The sequence below is a fragment of the Toxotes jaculatrix genome, chromosome 6, assembly GCF_017976425.1.
Source record: "Toxotes jaculatrix isolate fToxJac2 chromosome 6, fToxJac2.pri, whole genome shotgun sequence".
Taxonomy (NCBI): domain Eukaryota; kingdom Metazoa; phylum Chordata; class Actinopteri; family Toxotidae; genus Toxotes; species Toxotes jaculatrix.
The window spans coordinates 15,598,687-15,614,257 of NC_054399.1; the positions used below are offsets into that span (position 1 = coordinate 15,598,687).

Genomic DNA, 15,571 nt, shown 5'->3' on the forward strand with positions numbered 1-15,571 from the left:
TCAATTTTATAGACGCATGTCCGTTCGTGTCTTTTATTTTGAAGGCCATGGCCGGAAGCAGTGCCTTTCATACGTTGTCGGGAGTGTAACAGTAACTTGAGCAGCGCTACCCTTCCTCGGCGCAGCCAGACACACACGCCACCGGTGACTCGTCACTCCGCGGTGGAAGATGGCTGCGGTGGAGCGGACCCAGGTCAGGGAAGGGATCCGGATAGTTATACTGTGTGTGTGCTGGTACACGGTCAGCTCAGGGGGCAACGTCGTCAACAAAATAATCCTGAACGGATTCCCGTACCCAGTCACCGTGTCTCTGTTTCACATTATTTCTATCGTCGTCTTCCTACCGCCGCTGTTGCGGGCATGGGGAGTCCCCAAAACAGAACTACCGAGCAGGTACTACCGGTGGTACATCTTGCCTTTAGCTTTCGGAAAATACTTTGCGTCTGTGTCGGCTCACTTCAGCATATGGAAGGTACCGGTTTCCTATGCACACACGGGTGAGTACAACGGATTTATGTTATTTTTTGTGATAATGTGAGGCCACCCGGAGCGTGTCAGCCGCGGTAACTCAGCGATGTGTCTGCCGTCAGCTGATATTAGCTTCGTGGCTAACGCCGGACAACTCGACGACACCGGCAGTTAACTCGCTTGTGGGGCCCCGGGTAGTGTCGGCGCCGTATAGGTAGTAAACAGGCAGACTAATTAACTCACTGCTGGTCCCCTAACTACAAATTAGTTCGTTTTAACTCCCAGTATGAGTAACTGACCGGCTGCTGTGAGCTAGCTAGCCAACTTAATTAACCCTGATATAGCGCGTTAGGGGGGAGGGTCCATCACTGAACCTGCTTTAACTTTCATCTCAGACTACCAGATAACAATCAGCTCCTCATGTAACTGGCTTTTCTCCGAAAAAAACGTGAAATGTTATTAGGTTACATGCTGCGAAATTCAATAACTCTAACGAGCTGCACCGTCTTACAGGAGAGCTGCAGCTGTAATCAGTTGCACTCCAGTAGGTGCAAGTTGACTACAACAGACTCATCCTTTATTAAAGTTATAATGTTCAGTTTTCTGTGGCAGAAAAAGTCCTCAAATCTTTTAGTTCAGTGAAAGTAACAGTACAATCAGAATCATCTTTATTGGCCAAGTATTTTTATGTATACAATAAATTTGACTCCTGGCAATATTCAGGGAGATATACATAGACATACAGCAAAAAACAAGGACAACAAAGCTCAACACATACATCAATATATGACTGTTGTGTACAAGCAAGTATGCAATAAATAAAATTTGAAAAGATAAAAAACAAACATTTGATCATGTAAGTGCTACATGGCGAAAAACGGCCATGGAAGAGGGCCAGGAGAGCTGAAATAAATATTAAGAGGGTAATGTAATAAATTACTTCTTATACATACAGTAAGTGGTTATCTACAGTATGTACATGTAATACAACATCAACATACAGTAGTAGTGTAAGAAATAGTCTGTTACAAGTAAAAATTGTGTATTAAAAATGTTACTTAATATTACAAGTGCAGAAATATTGGTATCAAAATATACTTAGAAGTGCTAATTTCAGCACAATATATAGAGCTGCAACAATTATTCTATTAATTGATTAGTCCCTCCACAGAAAATGAATCTGCCACTGTTTATTAAAGATAAAAATGCTTGAGTAAAAAGTACAATATTTCACTCAGAAAACTACTGGAGTAAAAGTACAAAGTAGCATAAAACAGCAATACTTAAGTGCAATGTAAGTGCCTTTTAATGGGACAGTACTTGTGCTGATGTCCTTGGTTACTTTCCAGTAATGTCAGTTTTTGTTAAAAGACTTTCATAGCAGGGTTCATTCAGCTTTATGTTCTTTTTTGGAGGTTGTGGTGAGCTCTCAAAAAAAAAATGTCTGTGCTGAGCTCAAAAGCACCACAAATGCACCTCCACTTCCTGCACCTCCAAAATGACCATAAGGTTGATTCAATACTTCTCAAACAATTTCAAGAAAAGATTATAACCTTCATGAAAGAAGGATTTATGGCTCTTGATAGACTGCTTTACATGAATAAAGTGACAACTGACCATGGTAAGATGTGAATAAAAAATTATCCTTCTAATGTTTATACCTCCCCTACACCACTTTAAAGACCCCTCTTGCTCTCTGGGCCCATTTTAAAAGTAAATTCTCAGTAAATTTGGAAAGTGCTTCTGTCATTAAAGATGAGTTTACATCAGAAGGGGAACAGGTTTTGAAACTGGAATGCAGTTGCCAGTCTAATACAACAGCCCTGCTATAAATCACAATGGTTATAAGGATGATTGTGGGTGGCAGCTTTCAACATCGCTGGATCTGGTTTTGCCACTTAGTGCTTTAAAAAAAACACTTAAGTCTTAAAATACGCATCAATCATTTGAATACAATATCAGGGTGCAGCGTTAGTGACATGACATGCCAGAGTAAACCTACTGTAATAGTACGTCAGTCAGAAAATAAATAGCGCAACACAGCAGAGTGTGAAGATCAGAGTGACTTAAGTTAAGTGTTTGACAGAGGTGTGGACTTGGCTCTGACATAGGAGCATTTTGTAGTCCAAACTTCAGTCTTTTATGCTTTACTTGCGGTTTCTGGTTGGTACTGTGTGTATGTCAAAAAGAAAAATAAACTGACATTATTACATTTTGTATCTGTTTCTTTCCCAGTCAAAGCCACAATGCCAATATGGGTTGTGCTGTTATCAAGAATTATCATGCGGGAGAAGCAAACCACAAAGGTGAGTAGGTTCAGCCCAGCAAACACAAGCACAAGGCCTGCTCTGTTTCAGCCTGTTTCTCAAGTGTTCGAGGCTCAGCAGTGGTGATGTGGCACAGCACTGCGCCTGTACTGCATCTCATATTACAGCCATCTGCAGGGGCTTTTGTCCCTGAAGCCGATCAGACGCTCAGTGGGAAAGTGGAGTTCAGGGAGGGAAACTAACTCTCATTTCCCACAAGCTGACCACATTAACCTGGAAAATCCTCAGATTCACTCACTTTTTTATATTAGAAGCCAACTGGGGTTGTGTGTCTGTTTTCATTCATGCCTACTATCTTGGTTTGCGGTGTGCAGGTGGTCGAACATTTCCAGACCAGAGAGCCGAGTTATATGAGAACTAGAGGAAGCATAATCTCCCAAAATCATGATAAATGTCCATCAGTGTGACATCTTCAGATGTCTTGTTCAGTTGGGCCATTACTCCAAAATCCAAAACTATTTATCATACTATCATGGAAAGCTAAGAAAACCAACAAATATTCATAATTGAGGGGCTGGAAGGAATTAATATTTAGAGTTTTTTTCTTAGAAAACCTTTTAAACAATAAATGATGATGATGATGTAGACTGTATTTTCTTCATGCACAGCTGTTGTACTCACGTATCAAACTCTTAAATCATATTGGATTTACTAAAATGCAGTCCTACCTTCAGTAATATGGACTGTGCAGCTGCATTATGTTAAAAATCAGATCAGGATTCAATATCTGCCTTTGCTTGGGTTTAAAGAAGCAGAATTGGAAGCCCAAACACTGGGTAACAAACTTTGATCTCCCTCTCTTACGGACGTAACTTAATTTTCCATCCTGGTGGTGGAATATTTTACCGTCAAGGCTGGCTAAATGTGAATGAGGAGACATCTTGAGTCTAACATCAGCTTATCATGTTTATCTTCCAGCCAGCTGCTCAGTGTTCAGACAGGCTGAGTCCATAGACAGGGAATGTAGGTGTTGATAATGTGTTACCGAGTGTGTAGATATCCTGTTTGAGGAGCAGCAGGCCACACTGTACTGTGCTGAGAAACCTTAAGTTGTATGAAACACTTTAGAACGTCTTACAGACTTAAAATACACCTTGTCAAAATAATATAATGCAGTTTAGTGATTATACTTGACTCAACTTTGTTAAAAAATGACTTTGAATCAATTTCATTTGAAACATCACAGGTTGCACAAAATACCCTTGGTGGTCTCTATATAAGGAACATTTCTGTAACATAATGCAGTCCAGTACAACAGCCCTACCATAACATCTGTCTTTACAAAGCTCAAAATGTTCGTCCTTTATGGACATTGTCAGAAATGTGTAAATTAGATTATAGGTGTATTACTGAGTTCATACATGACGGTGGTTTCATACTGGACTGCGTAATATTGAGAGGTGTAGTTTTTTACCCTTCCCATTTACAGACATTAGGGAAGCAGATAATGTAGCACTCCAAGTAATGACTGTTTTCATTATTGGTTCATCAGCAGATTGTTTTCTCAATTAATTGTTCAGTCTATTAAATGTTAAGAAATACTGAAAAATGCTATTTGCAATTTCTAAAATTGAAATCATGTCTTCAGCTTGCCGTTTTGTCCGAATTGCAGCCCAGTACCTTATATTTACCATTATAGATGACAAACAATACCAGTAAATTCTCACATCTGAACATTTTTGCTGGAAAAATCACTGAATTGATCATTTATCAAAATAGTTGCCCATTCATTTTCTTTTAGTCAACCAGTTAATTGGCTAATTGTTGCAGCTTTAATATAATGCAGTCCAGTACAACACCACCACTAAGACTTAAGTGCTAAAACATAATAACTACCACCTCTATGACTGTGTCAACAACCACTGAACATTAGAGGTGTCATAAAAGTTGACTTTATGGCAGAACACTTGTCTGAGATTGTGTTAGACTATACAGGTGTATGTAATAAAATGGACACAGTGTGTATCTTACAAGAACTCATGACCAAATTGTATGCTCCTCAGATATATTCCTTGTCATGCATTTTTTTCCTTTTGAGCACAGAAAGCCTTCAGGATGAATTTTCAAAATAATTCAGGACACCTGAAATGGGACAGAAATCTAGGCCTCCGCCGAAATAGACGAGGCCTCTCTTGATGTTGGGGGTTACAAAAGAGCACCAGCGCTTTCCAGTGGTGTATTAGTGTTAAAAGGACAATTAGACTGGCACTTGAAGGTAATAGCAACCTGTTTGGTGGGTTGACTTAAGAAAATCTTGTCAACTTTTCAACCTGAGTCATGTTTAAATAGCTATGCTGCCTTGTAGTGCATCCTGGCTGTTTAATCATCAACCAAAAAAAAAGTAACACGGCTGGTTTAAAGAGCCAGTCTACACTTTTGACGTAGAGCCAGTAAAGTCCACACCTGCCACGTCAGAAATAATAAATTATAAATATTTTTTTGCATTAGGACCACTGTCTGGCTAAAACCAAACCATTGCACCATTATTCACGTCTCTGTACTTTTTACATCTATGAGACAATTTGCTTAGACAATATAACTGAGGGCAGTTTGATCGTTTGATGGCAGTAAATTGGTGCTGTTGGGTAGTAGGTGCTCAGTGCAGTGTTTTCTCAGTTTCACTCTCAGTGGTTGGTTGAGGGGAGGAGTGTGTGTGGGTGCACAAGTGGATTTCATAACTACTGCGGGTCTCATTTTCAAAATGCAAATAAATGCTGCTGTAGCTGTTACAATAGTCTCAGTTTGCCCCCATGAAAGAAGGGTTAGCAGCTACATCTGCAGCCTCTAAAGCTGTGCTTATACTGTAGTTGTTGTTTCAGCTTAACATGGGCATTGGAGAGATGAACAATGTCCCTGCTGTTCTTCAATTCAGTTTTGTAAAGTTTATTGCAGAAGTGTTTCTCTGAGGTCTCTACTTTTCCTTTGGTCATTAAAATGTGATGTTGAAATGCAGTCTGAAACACCAAAACCCTATTTACCACTTTCTTAGCGTCTGAAATTATTATGTTAATGTTGTTGTTGTTGTAGCAATCAGTGACTGTTCATTTTAAATTATTGATGTTGTGATATCACCATACAGATGTTAGGTGACAAGCAGGCCACTCATAGTCTCACTCTTTTTGGTCTGCAGTCTGCATGTAATGAGTGTTTATTATTGATTAGAGCTGAAATCAAGATAGTTGCCAACTGTTTTTCTCTTAGTTGTTTCATTTTAAAATGACTCCTGGATTCTAGGCTGGGAAACATTGCCTGGAGCAATAAATGATTTCTTTTTGTTCTCTACTGCTCTAGTTAAGCTGCTAAAGTGTTTGTAATTTTCTTTCTTTCTTTCTTTCTTGCTGACTGTGCCTTCTGTCTCTGTGTGGTCCTTGTTGCAGGTGTACGTATCGCTCATCCCCATCATCGGTGGAGTGCTGCTGGCCACAGTGACTGAGCTGTCCTTTGATGTTTCAGGATTAATCAGTGCTTTGGCTGCCACACTCTGCTTCTCTCTGCAGAACATCTTCTCCAAAAAGGTAAATCATGCTCATGCTGGTATGTGCCACATGATCCCTCCACCGCGGAGGGCGATGGGAAGGGGGTAATTGCAAAAATGCTACTTCTTGATGGCTTAATGTGAAACACTTGAAACTGACATCCTGGTTTGTGGGGTTGAGTGTATACAAAAATGCAGCCAGAAGAGAAGTGGTTCTGTGTTGAAAACATCAGGAGCAGCAGCTGGATTTCACAAGAGGAAAACTTGCTGCAATCTCAAAAGTGGGCTTCAAGAGATAATTGATTTTTTTTTTTCTTTCAGTTTTGACCTTGTGTGCCTGTTAGTTTCTGTCATGTTTCAGTCACAAATGTACATGTATGCATTTTAAATCTGTGTCGTTTAGACTAAATGCATGCGTTTCCACAATATGTTTTGACACTGTTCTTCTGTTTGCTGTTCTTCTGCAGTCCAGAGTATGTATGTATATATAACATGCTTGTCACAATGGCTATAATCACAATATATGTTTCAGGCAGTGGATAATTCAGTAATGAGACTTGGTTGTTAATAAGGTCAGTCCAGTATTAGATACCTCTTAAACCACTCTCAGCTTTTACTGCCATATTCAGTATTACAAGCTGATTTTAAGGGTACTGCTTACGGTGGGACTAGAGGGAGAATCTAACCTCTAAATGCTGAATTCAGGTGGTTGCTGCTGTACTGTCTTCTGCCACAAGATGGTGGCTGCATTTCATTGAGCCTTTTTACAAATCTTCCTTAAGACAACTTAAAACTCAGTGTTGGAAGACTATTCAATGATCATATTCTCTTGACAGCATCAAAGTGATCAGACTTTAATCACAATCATCAATGTTGAGAACATAGGTTAAATAAGGCTTAGGTTTCTAATTATTAATAATAATAAAATAAAAACTCTACTGGAACTAAAACGGACCCTTTAGGTATACAGGGATGGATTGTTTCTGTTTTAAGGGGGCAGGTGGAGCGGTTACAGCCAAAATATTTGCTTTTTGTGCGAAAAGTCAGGTTGAGTCACGTTGTTTAAAATTTGGCTGAACATTGGTTTGATCTTGTTCAGTAAGTGTGTAGTAGACAAGTGAAAGGTTCAAGACTTAATATCACTTTTACATCTCCTGTGCTAGTGCAAATGATTTATTTTTCCACTACCTTCTTTTTAACTGATGTTGTTATTTTTAGGTGTTGCGTGACACCCGAGTCCACCACCTGAGGCTTCTCAACATCCTGGGCTTTAATGCTGTGATCTTCATGCTGCCCACCTGGGTTCTGGTGGATCTCTCTGTGTTTCTTGTGAATGGAGACCTGGTGAGTTGCAGTAGCAGCTCTTGAATGTAATCTGATTATGCTGATGTTCATGCACTTTGTATCATGAAAAGTGCTTCTTGACAATGTATTTCAGAATTTACTAGCCTTATGCCATACCATAATTAATTAAGTAATACTATGAATAATTACCTACAATCGAAAGTCTAAGTGCCTCTTCTGTGGTTCACGCTGTAAACTTATTTCACAGAGCTTTACAGGACTTGTTTGCTTAGTAAGAACCTGGTTTTAGGGCCGAGAGTAATAATTATTTTAATTAATTGTTTAGTCAAAAATGTCTATGAAAATTTCCCAGAACCCAGCATGGATGTTGTTCAAAGACCACGGTCAGAGTTCAGCAGCATTTGGCTTAATTCAAATCCATGAATATTACCTGACAAAACACATTACGTCCTTGGGGTTTTTCCTTCTTCTTTTCCCAGTCGGAAATCTCAGAATGGACAGGAACCTTTGTCCTCCTGCTCATCAGTGGCTTCTGCAACTTCGCCCAGAACGTCATCGCCTTCAGCGTGCTCAACCTCGTCAGCCCTCTCAGCTACGCCGTCGCCAATGCCACCAAGAGGATCATGGTGATCAGCATCTCACTCCTAATGCTGCGCAACCCAGTCACCCTCACCAATGTCTTGGGTATGATGACGGCCATAGTTGGAGTCTTCCTCTACAACAAGGTGAGCCCCTGCAACCAGTGGGTGTTAGCAGGTCAGGCAGAGACAAAGAGCATGACTTTGGATGGAGGGAGGTTGTCACAGGAAAATGTTGGGGACATGAAATGAAGTAGTAGTCCTCTGTTATTCGCTTAGATAAAAACCCTTCAGACTGCATATATGGGCCAGCATATACTTGGTACCAGTATGAATGTGACATGACATAATATCAGCAGATAATATTGGTCGGTTTCCAAACATTTGATTATCGTTTTTCTTCCACTGTTCTATAGAAAAAATGTAACTTCTGCCTTATTTTATGGTGAAATATTTAAAAAAGATGTCTTCTTGGCATAGATGGATTTATCTGACAACAGTAAACACGGTACTGTAATCACCCGGTCCTAATGGACAATTAAATAGTTTAGGATAAAATACAATAAAGTTAAAACCTTTATTTCCACGGTCCTCGATAGAAAAGGGAGATGACAGATCTTCAAGTCAGGTAAGACAGGTTAACAAATATGCAAAATAAACCGACAAATTTTTTTTTACCAGAAGGTTGTTCATGGAACTCCTGAATGTAAAATCAATAATAAATATTCTTCTTGAAACTTAAAAACACAGACATTGTGCTCCATACTTGGATCGGTTTCTTTACCAGCACTTTGCCCCATTTACACTCCAGCTTTTGTTGTGTTTCCTAGACTCTAAACTGCTTGGCTCTCTGTCATAAAGTGTCTTTCTATATCAGTTGCATTATCCAACTTGTGGCTGCTTGCCATTGACTTTAAAGTCAATAGTGAAGTGAAAATTCTCATTATTTATTCTCTTGGGGAAATTCATCCTCTGCTTTTGACCCACCCAAGCTATTTAGGATCAGTGGGCGGCCACAGTGCAGTGCCAGGGGAACAACTTTTAAGACAGCCAGTCATTTTAAAATCCATTTGCCCTTCTCCTCTGCTAACAGGCCAAGTACGACGCTAACAAAGAGAAGAAGCTGCTGCCGAGCTCAAAGCAGGACCTGATGTCCTTCGACAACCCGGCACTGGAGAAGATCCAGGCCAACGGGTCAGTGCCTTTCACTCACGGCTCAGAGCAGCAGAAGCACGGCTGGAACAACTCGGTGGTCGACCACTTCCAGTACAGCCGACAGGCTTACACGACAAACTACAACAGCAACCACCAGTATGTGGTGTGAAGGAGGACTCCGTCCCCGCTCTGGGTCGCTGTAATAGACATTACTGTGTGTAGCCACCCCCCCCCCCCCCCCCCCAGCAGCGGATCTTCTCCGCCTCACTTCATAGTCGAGACTGAAGGCAAGTGCTGTTTGTTCTGATAGGAAGAATAAGTCGGTTGTGATGGGCCAGTGACGTGACCTCTCCCACGCTCCTCCCTGTCTAAACTTCACTGTCTGACAGCTTTGCTCTATGTCATTGTTTATTTATTACTTTGATAACTCACTGTATGGGCTGGTCTGAGAGAAAACAAAACTCCTATCATGCATTTTCAGACATTTTGGTGTAGGATTAAGCCATGTTATCTAGACAGAGAAATCTGCCACAGCACGCGGACATGTGAAACGTAGTTGATTAATGATTTACGCCTCACTGTTTGGAAATGTTTGAGTTTTGTTTTCACAACCGGCCAGCCAGAGAATGTTTTGGATAGTTTTGTTCACTTTCAGAGGAAAGGATGTCAGCTGTAATTATTTACTGTGAACATGCACCCAAACAAAGGCCTGTCATGTTACGTTTCATAACAAGCACGGTTCAACAAAGGCCTTGACATTTTTGGTTTTAGGCATTTCATGTTTAGGGTTGTCATTTTTCTTCATGAGGTGTTTGTCATGATGTGAGGAGAAACTAATTGTTAAAATTATCCTCAGTGAACTAATTGTGTTCCTCTATTCAGGAGCATTTCAGGCAACAGTCGCCTAAAAAAAAACTTTAGTCTTTTTTAGTTTTTGTCTGATGGTATGATAAGTTGATCAGCCTTTGACAAGTTGTTTTAAGCCAGTGATGGCTCTATGGAGCAATATCAGTCTGTTTAGTACTTTGGTCCAGGCTGAAATGTCTCAACAACTATGGGATGAGTTGCTGTGAAATTTTCTACAGACATTCATGATCCTCACAGGATGAATCCCACTGACTTTGATGATCCATATAGCCACCATCAATTCAGAATTTCAGTACTTTGTCCAATACTTTGGTTCACGACTAAAATCCTACAAAAATATCGACATTCCTGTCAGTCTCAGTTTAGTGTTTAGTGCTAATTAGCATATGTTAGAATTCTAACACAAAAAGAATTTACCTGCTGCAACTCAACATCTGCACTCACTTTACAAGGTGATTCAAAGGTATATAAGTGCCTGATGAAGAAAAATGCCCAAATTCTAAGCATGAAAAAGAAAATTCATTCTATCCGTGGGAATCCGTGATGCTTGTAAACTCGGCACTCCTACATAAATCAGTAAAATTTCAGTCAGACTTGTTGTCGACAAGTATTTTGAACTGCCGCAGTTGAAAAGTTGGCTTCACAAAACACACACAGTGTTGATGTCTTTGAATTGAGACAAGTTCTCCTGAAAACCAAGAGTGAGACTGGCTCTGTTACTCAGAACGGTCAGTGACCTCCCACAGATCTGTCCTTTTCCCCAAGGAAATAAAGAACATGTTATTTGATATCACTGATCATTGATGTAAAAAGTTAGCTTAAGATTAGATTCACCAAATCAAAGTATCTCTGTAAGGATGCATAGTGTTTCATCTTTCTTAGGGGAGTCTAGCAATGCAAAATGCAATAGAGATGTTAAAATGAATAATTTTGCTGTCATAGTTTGAAGAATCAATTCAGAACAATGCATAGTTCTTTTTTTTGTGATTATTTGTATTTATTGACCTGCAAAGCTTCTCAGGCAGAGTGAGATTTTCTCTTCTGTCAGGCGATTTTTCAGCCTGAATCAAAGCTGCTCTATCATGTTTTTGTTTTGTTTTTTAAACAAAGGCCCGTGTCGAGTTTGCACATCATGAAACAACGAAATTGTGACCCTATAGTCCTGCTGTTTACTTTAAAGCATTTCTGTAACATTGGTGTCAGACAGCCACTGGACAGACTTGATTTACAATGAGACATGCATGAAATCAGAGGTTTGGTTTGTGCAATTAATGATTCAGCTGTAATTTCAGGTGGATCTGAAGCTTGATTATCATTATTAATTACAGTGTCGGCAAAACAGATTATTGATAATCAATTATTTCTGCTTGGAGAACTTTTCATTTCATGTTAGGAAACATTTGTCACTTCTTTTTCTCCTAGCATGATGGCTTCTGTTGTCTCTGATGCACATTGAGCATCTCACTGCAGCAATATAAAGTTTTTATGTTCTTTTTTGTGATTTAACTTTCTCTGCATTTGAAATCGACTTTGTATATTTTGGGGGGCAGCACAAAGTTAATTTAATTTTTGTAAAAGTGCCATTTGTAGCCTGTGAGCTTGTTTTGTTTTCAGCTGTAGTTCCTGGAGAATGTGGGCGAGGGGATGGTGCAGTTATATTCTATTCATGGCTTTTTTTTTTTTTTTTTTTTTTTTTTTAAGAGTACTATGTTTGCCTTCTCTGATCATTTTAAGAACACTGTCACAGTATTTAGTCTGGAGAAAAGTCCCCAAACGATCTTGCACGGATCTCTGTGGGATTGGTGAACTCTGCTCTTCCCAGAGAGAAATTAGTATCAATAATTGTTTGTTTACTTTATAAATTTGTGGAGAAAACTAACTCTTACTGCTGAGATAGTTTGTCGCTGACATAGTTCGTAGGATCTTGGGAACTCAAAGCTGTTCAGATTTTCTCCAGCAGGGAGGGAAATTACCAAAGCTTTGGGTTAGTAACCAGATGTGAGATCCTGTTTTAAAAAGTTTTACACTGATTGACTAGAAAAGCAGAAACACCTGTATAATGTTATGTAATGAATTTTAACAGCCCTGGTGTAAAGAATAACTACGACCTTACCCAAATGTACTTTTTTTTGTTTTGTTAAGACTGCTGCTGTAGTTGTGTGTTAACTGTTGTACACTTTGAGGCTGTTGGACTGCATTATTTTGAAACATATAAGCAGAAATATCCCAATGTGGTATACAACACCACATATTAAAGCCTCAGAAATGACAAAGGAGTTGAATCAAAAGATCTGAGACGATGTCAGTGTCAGTTAAAATGATAGATTTCATAAAGGCAGCATTTATGTTTTATGTTTTCAGTCAGTTTTTTAACTGCTATGAAAACCTCAAAGCCCACGTTTTCTAAATCAACACTGAATTAAATTACTGTATCATGTGGAAGTGTTGCTCCAAGTGCTGAAACCGGAAAATTACCATCCAACCTTTTAGCTCCTCAGAGCTTTGAAGCCTCCGTGAGCTCATTTTTAGTTTTACAGTCACATTTACCGTGTATTTCAGTCTAACTGCTCTCATCAGCTCCTGCAGGTTTCCAGCTAAAACGGCGGCTGTTATAAACCCGCACTACCATCTCAGCACCAAACAGCAGACACATTTACTGAGTGGCTGGAGAACAGAGTGGAGCATTTAGCAGCTAAAGGGTTGTTGAAGAATGGATATCATTGTATTATTGAACGTCTCCCTCGTTTTTATCATACATCGTATGAAGATACCTGTGTCTGAAAAAAAAATTTTTTTTTCAGGACACATCCTGATAAATTGCAAAACACTAAGCACCAGCTATCAGTCAAGGTACGCACATTCATGTTTTTTCTTGCATTGTTTTCTAAAACTGGTTATTTGGAAACATTTAAAACATGCATGTGACAGACCTGTTTTGAAGATTGTCAAGAGGGACATTTGTCCCCTTTAACTGTCACAGATACTTTTAGAAGTAGAAATACACAAAGTTAACGGTTAGTAAGATATTTGAATACAGATGCATTTCCTCTCCATATCAAACCATGACATATCATGCACTCCTTCACAAAACATTGCTGTGACTTTGACAGAAAAAATAACATTTGTACACTGACAACATCCTGTCAAAAATCATATGGTTCAGGAATGTCATATTCACATGAAATCTGCATCTCAAAATGTTGTAAGTTTTTTTTCCCAGGGTGCATTGAGAGAGTCACAGTTGAACCATATGTGGTTAATCACATTTTCTGCTGCTACAGCTCATGTTTTAGACTCTCGAATTTCTTCATTTTGTTCCCGTATTTCCTCGTGTTGCCAAAAGCAGGAGTGTAACCTTTTCGATGCTGATGCACTGCAGGATGGAGGCTTTGTTTGCAGGTGGACAAGATGTCAAATTTACAAATTCCAACATGTAGGACACGTGTTGTAATTTATAAAGTTCCCTCTGATTTTGTTTTTCAGTGTCGTGCTGGCTGTTTGTTTCTGTACAGAGAGCTAACTCTGACTTTAGAAAACTCTTGATCTGGATGTTGGCTCTTTGCTGTAAAAGCTTTTCATGGGGATGTAAATGATAATGGGAGAAGAAAGAGTAAGTTACTTTGTAAAACCTGTACAATTATTATTTTTGTGTGTCTTTAATGGATCTTGAGACCAGATTTTTACTTAACCAATGTTTATAGATTTTTATTTATGGTGTCAAGGTATAAAAATGTTGAACAGAAGTGCAGCTATGCACAGTCTTGTCTGCTTATGTTTAGTAAATGCTATTTTTAAATGTTGGGAGGGAGGGGAATAAATGCATTATGGAATACTGAACATATGAAATATCTGTTCTCTTAACAGGGCAGCGTTGGTAAGAACCAGTCGGACGATATCGGCAGTGGTATTAATATTTAAGTCAAAGTATTAATACCACAATGTAAAAATAGTCCACAAGTATTATCATGTAAATATACTTAAAAGTGTCAAAAGTAAATGTACTGCTTATGCAGAAAAAATAGCCTTGTGACTGATATATTAATATGAATTACTTTATTAGGGCGTTAAATCTGATGCAGATCATTGTAGATTGGAGCAATGGAGCTAGTTTTAACTATATACAGTGGGGCAAAAAAGTATTTAGTCAGCCACTGATTGTGCAAGTTCTCCCGCTTAAAATGATAACAGAGGTCTGTAATTTTCGTCATAGGTACACTTCAACTGTGAGAGACAGAAGGTGGGAAAAAAATCCAGGAAATCACATTGTAGGATTTTTAAAGAATTTATTTATAAATTCCTGCGTAAAATAAGTATTTCGTCACCTACAAGCAAGATTTCTGGCTCTCACAAACCTGTAACAACTTCTTTAAGAAGCTCTTCTGTCCTCCACTCGTTACCTGTATTAATGGCACCTGTTTGAACTCGTTATCTGTATAAAAGACACCTGACCACAGCCTCAAACAGTCACACTCCAAACTCCACCATGGCCAAGACCAAAGAGCTGTTGAAGGACACCAGGAACAAAATTGTAGACCTGCACACAGCTGGGAAGAGTGAATCTACAATAAGCAAGCAGCTTGGTGTGAATAAATCAGCTGTGGGAGCAATTATTAGAAAATGGAAGACATACAAGGTCATTGATAATCTCCCTCCCACACAAGATCTCATCCCGTTGGGTCAAACTGATGATGAGAACGGTGAGTAAGAATCCCAGAACTACACGGGGGGGTCCTGGTGAATGACCTGCAGAGAGCTGGGACCAAAGCAACAAAGGTTACCATCAGTAACACACTACGCCGACAAGGAATCAAATCCTGCAGTGCCAGACGTGTCCCCCTGCTTAAGCCAGCACATGTCCAGGTCCGTCTAAAGTTTGCCCATGACCATGTGGATGGTCCAGAGGAGGACTGGGAGAATGTCATGTGGTCAGATGAGACCAAAATAGAAATTTTTGGTAAAAACTCAACTCGTCGTGTTTGGAGGAAGAAGAATGCTGAGTTGCATCCCAAGAACACCATACCCACTGTGAAGCATGGGGGTGGAAAAATCATGCTTTGGGGCTATTTTTCTGCAAAGGGGACAGGACAACTGATCCGTGTTAAGGAAAGAATGAAAGGGGCCATGTATCGTGAGATTTTGAGCAAAAACTTCCTTCCATCAGCGAGAGCATTGAAGATGAGTTGTGGCTTGGTCTTCCAGCATGACAATGATCCCAAACACACCGCCCGGGCAAACGAAGGAGTGGCTCCGTAAGAAGCATTTCAAGGTCCTGGAGTGGCCTAGCCAGTCTCCAGACCTCAACCCAATAGAAAATCTGTGGAGGGAGTTGAAAGCCCGTGTTGCCCAGCGACAGCCCCAAAACATCACTGCTCATCTGCATGGGCCAAAATACCAGC

The 15,571-nt window shown here is 39.7% G+C and overlaps 1 protein-coding gene across 1 annotated transcript; it reads left to right on the forward strand.

The window, feature by feature from the left end:
- Positions 1-97: 97 nt before the first annotated feature.
- Positions 98-11,269, forward strand: slc35e1 (solute carrier family 35 member E1). Its single transcript, XM_041040305.1, has 6 exons — positions 98-497; positions 2,704-2,774; positions 6,173-6,310; positions 7,489-7,614; positions 8,055-8,300; positions 9,247-11,269. The coding sequence occupies exons 1-6, from the start codon at positions 170-172 to the stop codon at positions 9,475-9,477; spliced, it is 1,140 nt and encodes a 379-aa protein (XP_040896239.1). The 5' UTR covers positions 98-169; the 3' UTR covers positions 9,478-11,269.
- Positions 11,270-15,571: the final 4,302 nt, after the last annotated feature.